The sequence below is a fragment of the Octopus sinensis genome, linkage group LG5 (genome assembly GCF_006345805.1).
Source record: "Octopus sinensis linkage group LG5, ASM634580v1, whole genome shotgun sequence".
In the NCBI taxonomy this organism is placed as follows: domain Eukaryota; kingdom Metazoa; phylum Mollusca; class Cephalopoda; order Octopoda; family Octopodidae; genus Octopus; species Octopus sinensis.
This window is the reverse complement of record NC_043001.1, coordinates 27,297,933-27,305,978: the sequence shown is the minus strand read 5'-3', so window position 1 is coordinate 27,305,978 and position 8,046 is coordinate 27,297,933. Positions and strand designations below refer to the sequence as shown.

The 8,046-nt window shown below is 34.5% G+C and overlaps 1 protein-coding gene across 1 annotated transcript in view; it reads right to left on the bottom strand.

The window, feature by feature from the left end:
* The window catches only part of LOC115211767, a 163,255-nt gene that overhangs the window by 80,893 nt on the left and 74,316 nt on the right, over window positions 1–8,046 (bottom strand). Inside the window, exons 32-33 of the mRNA XM_036503266.1 lie at window positions 6,107–6,248; window positions 1,770–1,999 (exon numbers count right to left, since the gene is read on the bottom strand). Coding sequence (XP_036359159.1) covers window positions 1,770–1,999; window positions 6,107–6,248 — 372 coding nt within the window. The remainder of the gene's footprint in view (window positions 1–1,769; window positions 2,000–6,106; window positions 6,249–8,046) is intronic.

Here is an 8,046-nt window from a genome sequence, read left to right as displayed (position 1 = left end):
TCAAGATCGGTATCACAAATATTCTAATTATAAGAAGAGGTAGAGATAGTACCTTTATAAGTAAAGATTGGCCCAGAAAAAATGAAATGAAACAATATAGTAATTCTTTATTCTAGGAAGTAGATCAAAGATTATTTATCAATATATTAAGGTGGAGTTCGTGTGGAACAGAATAAGGTTTTGTAGGAGTCAGGAAGTAAAATGCTTAAATAATAAAGGAAATCAGTAACCTAGAATAAAATTGTCCCTGCAATGACCTCTAAAAATAATCTGAAAAGAACAGACATTTGAATGAAGGTAGGCTAAAAGCATCTTATAAAAAACAAAGACTTTTTCCACTGCAGATCGACCTGGACGTGGCCGAAAAAGAAGTGTGCAGAAAACTGGCTGCCACAGCAAAGATAAACTGAACATCGATGTATCGAGTACTGAAGGAGGATCTAAAGACCCACCCCTACAAGATGATCTGCTGTCATGAGCTCACACAAGTTTATAAGATTATGAGATGTCTTATCCTGCATGAGATTGGTGAAGGTGCACTGCCCAACCTGGTATTCACTGATGAAAAGAAATTTGACATTGAACAGACAGTAAACAACCAGAATGATTGACTTCAGAGTGTATCTGGCTCTGTCAAGAGTAGACTCATAAATCAACGTCAAAATCCACAGTCAGTTATGGTTTTGGTGGCTGTGACACTCACTGGAAGGTCTCTCATTTTTGTGCTTTCTGGTGTCGAAAATTAATGCCCATCAATACATTAGGGACATTCTGGAAGCTGAACTGCTTCCATGTGCAAATGAGCACTTTCAAGACACACCTTGGAGCCTCCAACAGGACTTGGCACCATACCACAGCTCCAAACAAACAACACTGGATTCAGAAAAAAACATTCTGTCGTTCACAGGCAATGATGTATGGCCCTCTAGGAGCCCCAAACTCAGCCTGTTGGATTTTTCTATTTGGTCCATTTTGAAGACAAGGGTCTCAAGCACTCCTCATGCTTTGCTCAACACTCTGAAGGCAAAACTGCACCAGGATTGGGCTTTGATTCCGCAAGAAAAGTTGTGTGCTATGTGTTAAACATTCACACCTAGACTTAAGGCTGAGATTTGAAACAAAGGAGATCATATTGAATAAATGTGGTAGTGTCATAATTGGGTTTCTTTTACCATTGCATTGCAACACTCGGATTTGAAACAACAATATTTGGTTTTGGCAAAATTGAAAAAAGCTGATTGTTTTAATTTTGGGACATCCTGTATATAAAGGATACCATGTAGCATATGGTCTGACTTGCTACTGTCTGAACCAACTCTGTTACCATGAAATAATAAGAAACTTTGTATTAAAGTGGAATGAATGTGTTAGGTAAATTGCACCAGTTACTTTTAAACTAAATTAAGTACTGTGTGGTTAGAGGTAAGCTCCAAGTGACTTCAGCTTGCAATCTTGATTGGATAAGCTTACTAGTAGCAATTTCACTTCATTTAAATCAGAAATAGTCTTTCATTTTAATAGTGTTAAGTTTTCATTGACAATGAAAGGTTACACAAATGATTCTACTTATTTCTCTTGTGCATCGGATAAAGAAATATTTATCAGTTTTACACACACTGACTGGAGTTACCTGTATCAGCCTAAAATAGTTCATGTTGCTTTTAATGTTACTCATACTTTCAGAGATTTTCCAGCTATTGTGATTGTATCAGGTTATAAGAAAATGCATTGGTTATATAATATTGTACAACACTATCATTTTCACTTACCCACAGTGGTTGTTGATGCTACAGTGGTTGTTGTAGGGAAAGTAGTTGTTGTTATAGCATCTCGGTAACATTGTACACCAACATCTTCTGTGTGGTCACAGTCATGTTCACCCTTAGTATTTCCATTACAAAATTCAATGCTATTTTCATTGCCATAGCAATTGACCTCATCATACCAAATAATACCATTACCCTTTCCATAGGTACCTCCTGGCAAAGCAATTCCTGATCTAGAAAGACATTAAGACATGGGATATAATAACAAAATCAGTACGAAATAACTGAAGGTGTAATAGAAATGAAGCCAAGATTTAAATAAATGATACATAAAAACTATCTTTTAGCCGTAAAAAATTCTTCCTTCTGTTGCAAATTGTTATAATGTAATTGTTACATACAATAAATAACATAACCAGACAACAGTAAACAACAATGTAACAAACTAACAAATCCCTTTACGAACCAACAATTAAAATTCCTTGTGAACTAACCAACTGACTTCACTGCAAACTAACACGAACTTCACTTGACTTTGAACTCTGAACTTGGATCACTACTGTTTATACTTTATTCGAACCAGTCTATCTCTTGCAAGGGGGCACTGTAACTCTCATCACAACATCAACCCTTTTGAGATTTTGACTACTGTAAGAAAGTGGAATTTCTTTTATTTTCATTTTATTCCTTTCCAGCACCCCTCCCATTTTTTTTGCTGTTGTATACTTAATTGTTGCCCAACTTTTAAGTTAGTATTGTTCATTGCACACAGCACATTTTCTTTTCGTTGTACTAAGCACTCTTGTTTTTTTTTTTGAAAATTTAATACCTTTTTGCTTAGGTATTACTTTCAGATATTCAGTCTATCTTCCTTTTCTGAAGCTAGTTCTACGGAGTTTAATATCTCTCAGTCCTGGCACTTCAAACATATCATAGAAGACTCCCGGTGGTATTACTCTTCATTCTACTGAATGTCCCATCTTTAATTAGTTAAAGTGTCTCATGTTCTGAAGTTTGTTCTTTAATTAAATACATCATGTTACCTAATCTTTTGACTACACAGCCATCCTCCCAACCTTCTTTACCGTTTTTAAATTTTTTTACTTTAAAATGTTTTGTAATATTTCTTGTATTTCCTTCAAATGTATTTTTTGTCTTTCCTTTATATGTATTTTTTCCTGGCAATAATTCATTGAAGATTGATTTTATTTTACACGTGAACATAAACTCTACTGGTAACTTTCCTGAATAAGTATTTGAATTTGGCATTATTCCATATACTCTCAAAAATTTTGTGTGTGCCTTGTCATTATCTAGTCCATTCCTAGCTTTTCTTAGAGCTCTTTTGAATATGTCAACAAATCTTTCCACCAGCCTATTAACCTCGGGTGGTAGGGTGGGGTAAAGATGTGCTTTATGGCATGTATTTTGCAGAAATTTCTTAATTCATATTCCTTGAATTGAGTTCCATTATCTGAAACTAACATCTCTGGAACACTATTTCAAGCCAATAAATCGAGTAGGAACTTTATTGTTGTCTTTGCTGTGCGTTTACTACATCTGAATACTTCTGGCCACTTTGTGTAGCTATCCACAATGATTAGATACTATGTGTGGTTCACTGGTCCAGTTTAGTCAATATGTACCCTGGTCCATGGCCTCTCAGTTTTTGTGCATAGACCTAGCTTGTATGAGTACTTGCAGAAACATTTTTCCTAATTTTCTCTTTAACTCTTCAGACCAATTATTTTTAGAGGGACAACCATTTACAATAGAAATTTATGGAGAGGTCCCATAAAATAAATAATTCCAACCAAACAGTACCACACAGATTGGTCACATTTTAACGACGAAGACTTTTGCTTTGCATGTTCTCCCTCAAAATGCGACATTAGTCCACATTTCACCTATGAAATATAATTTGTCGCCTGTTACGCTATGAGCAGATTCTGCTGTTTTTCTCAACATAGGTTTCCCTATTTTCTTCCATGTGTCTATATTTATTATTGAAATATCACTTCCAGTATCCAATTGAAGTTTAATATGTATTCTGTTTATTTTTACATGTACAAATTTTCTTATTTGGAAGTCAATTTTTGTTTCTGCTGAGAATACTCTGGGATTTTTATTGGTTAACCTTTGTAATTTTGTTCTGCAGTGTGAACTCTTGTGACCAATTCTTTTGTAACTGTAACATTTTTAATTTTTAAATGGACAGTCTTTTCTGAAATATATACCCCCATATCTATAACATGGATTAGGATGTGGCGCTCTTTTTTGATTGTACTTTACTGGTCGGCATATCTGTATTTTTGAGGAATCCTTTTCTTGAATTTTTTTCTACATCATGTTTCAGGTTTACCATTCTTTGGCATTCTTCTGCCACAGATTTTGAGGTTTGATCTTGGTTTGCTTGTTCCAATTTAGAAAGAATTCTTCCTCAAATTTCTATATCTTCACTTGCTGTAAGGCCTTGTATGAAAATAAGACACTTGAACATCTAAGGTGTAAGTTCCTTGATCTTAAAACTTTCACACATCCTGTTGACAGTTCCTGCATATGTGATAAAATCCTAATTCTCTTTTTTCACTATATTCCAAAACTCAATTTGAGTATTAAATAGAGAAGTTTTATCATCGAATGTGTTTGACAGTAATTCTATTGTTTCTTTTAAACAAATTTCCTTGTTTTTTTTTGAGGTGGGGGGGAATATGAAATTACAGTAATGTTCATGCTCTAATGAAGCTAATTTTTACAATTACAAACTCACTTTTTGTTTGTCTGGCCATGATTTGCAATCTTGCTTAAAAGTCTCCTTGTATCTTCTGTAGTATGATGCAAAAGTTATGCCATCCTCTGGGATATAACTAAATTTATTAATCAAGTTTGAAACACCATCTTGCGAAAACAAACTTCTTTCATTTTTGAATTTCTTTGAGCATAGCTCCAATAATTGTTGTTGCTGTTGCTGTTGTGCGAATGGTCTTCATCCCAGAGCTTGCAAGATGAGAGAAGTCCGAAACGTGGTCCTTTGCTATTCGTAAGACCCACAGAAGAGAAAGCAGGTCAACCCCCAACACTGAGAGCATCGACGGATAGATGAATGTGCATCCAGGCTCAGTGGTTGTGTAGGAAGACAAGAAACAGGAAGAAAGAGTGAGAGAAAGTTGGGGCGAAAGAGTACAACACCCCTGCTGGAGCCTCGTGGAGCTTTAGGTGTTTTCGCTCAATAAACACACACAACGCCCAGTCTGGGAATCGAAACTGCAATCCTCCAACCGCGAGTCCACTGCCCTAACCACTGGGCCATTGCACCTCCATTTGTTGTTGCTGTAGTTGTTGCTGTTATAGTTGCTTCTGCAACTCCTGTTTCTGCTCTTGTTGTTGCTTTTATAACTGTACCATAGAAGCTAACAGGTCTTCCATCATTTAACAAGTATCACAAATTGTTAAATAACCTATGTGAGCTTTGAAACCCTTGTTGGCAGATGTTGTAATGTAATTGTTACATACAATGAATAAGATAACCAGACAACTGCAAACAACAATCTAACGAACTAACAAATCTCTTTATTAACCAACAATCAATATTCCTTGTCAACTAACCAACTGACACCTTCTGACTTTACTGCAAACTAACACGAACTTCACTCAACTCTGAACTCTGAACTTTGAACTCACTCACATTATTACTATTTATACTTTACTTGGACCAGTCTAACTCTTGCAAGGGGGCATCGTAACTCTCATCACAGCACAAATAATTGTCCAAATTTACAAGGAACATTCTGAGGGCATATGACCAAGTGGTTAGGGTGTTGGACTCATGATTGTAAGATTGTGGTTTCAGTTCCTGGGTCAGGCAATGCGTTGTGTTCTTGAGCAAAGCACTTCATTTCATGTTGCTCTAATCCACTCAGCTGACAAAAATAAGTAAACTTGCAAGGGATCAGCATCCTCTTGAGTGGGATGGGGGAGTATTATACCACAGAATCTGGGAAACTGGCCCTATGACTATATGATCTTAGTGGTGGTGCATGGTTTAGTGGTAAGAGTGTCAGATTCATGATTGCAAGATTGTGGTGTTCAGTTCCTGAAACAGACAAAGACTTCATTTTATGTTGCTCAAGTCCACTCAGCCAACAAAAATTATTTCTGTGATGGGCCAGTGTCCTGTCCAGTGGAGAGTATGTATGCCAGAAAATCTGGGAAACTGGCTCTATGTATCTATATAACTTAGAAAGAAACTTTACCCTTTTACTCAAAACAAAACAGTATAAAATAGTAATGATTAGATACAAATTAGACAAAGAAAGATATCAATTAAATGAACTGCTTACTTATATCCCAGCTGCTTGCAAATGACAGTGGCCTCTTTGTTGTTAAAATTGTCATCACATATAGTACCAGTAATGTTATTGATGGTTATTTGAATCCTTCCATTACTAGGGTTAGTACCGTTGACTAATTTCACTGAAGCAGCTGTAATAAGTAACAGAAAAAAATAATTGCAGTGGTATCTCTAAATTATATATATATATATATATATATATATATATATACCATCATCATCATCAACATCATCATCATTTAACGTCCGTTTTCCATGCTGGCATGAGTTGGACGGTTCGACCAGGGTCTGGGAAGCCAGGAGGCTGCATCAGGGTCCAGTCTGATCTGGCAGTGTTTCTACAGCTGAATGCTTTTCCTAATGCCAACCACTCCGTGAGTGTAGTGGGTGCTTTTTATGTGCCACGGGAGGCTGGCAATGGCCATGATCGATAATATATATATATATATATATCATTTATATAATATATATATATATATATATATATATATATATATATATATATATATATATATAATATATATATATATATATTATATAATATATATATATAATATAAATATAATTTATATATATACATCAAAGGAACGAAAAAAATCATTTCCTTCAAAGGGATGTAAAACATCTAATTCTAATTGTTTGTTATATCTTTTTATATTATATTATATTATATTATATTATATTATATTATATTATAATGTAAATAGATTTTTTTTGTATGTTAATAGTATTTCTCTATACACACAGTGAGTTTGGGATAGATTTGACAATTTTTTTTGTGTCACCTTTTCTCAAGAACAGCTTGATGAATTAGTGAACAGTCAATGGCATTGGTGAGCATAAAGATTAAAGTCACGGAGAAAAAGTTAGCTGACAGGCAGACTGGAAGCCATTTGAATATTGGAAGGGAGTTACCTGTATCATGATGATTTGCAGTGGGTATCAAAATGCTGATGTTACTTAGAATATTTCCCTGTCTGTATTGGGAAGGTGGAGGTTATTAGTGAAGCATGTCATGGTGTTGTTTGTATAGAGATCTATTTATCTTGTGCTTTAATGTTCACAAAAAGATGTGAGTAGGTTGTTGGTCAGTATATTGCTCTCTGTGAGTTTATTGTTCGATGAGCAATTTGATTAATATGTAGAAAATTTAACCTTTGTGTTTTATGGCAGTAGAATTTGTGAGCCATATTTTTATAAATATTTCTACAGTTAGGTTTCAAACACGGGTATTTTAGAATATATTATTTTAGGCCTCTATGCAAAAGTGGAGCATTATTAAATGTGAGCATATACTAATGCATAAGAACAGAAATAAAAATAACATTTGATTTAACAATATATTTATAAATTTAAAAAAAGGCATTATGTGAGTGTATGTAGGTTTGTGTGCTTACAACAGAAAATCTTTTGTGGGGACTTTGGTTGGAGATTGGGAAATTATATAAAAAATTCCCAATCTCCAACCAAAATAGGGAGGATGCATTAGTACAATGTTGGTAGGGTTTGTTATTATCTTGGTATGGTTATTTGTGCGTGTAAATAAATTCCAATCAACACTAAATAAAGTATTTTTCATTTTAATGTCCATATATGCTTGGAGAGTGATGTATCATTCTTCTTGTTTGAGTTGTTAAAAGTGTGTGTAATGGTTGTATCATATCTTGAACTGGTTTGCTATAAGTCCTGTATATGTAGATATAGTAGTTGATGTGTTTGTGGTTACTGTTGCACTATAGGTAATATTGCTTGAGAGATAATTTCCTTCAAGATAAAGATAAAGTCTGAAATTGCAATAGTTATTATGTGTGATTTGGATTTTTCACTTTTAGACCATTCTTGTTGGTTGTAATTAGCTACAGTTTTTCTAAAGTTGTTTGTAGAACTTGACAATTTTACACAGTTTTTGTATTTTAGATTGCCATACGG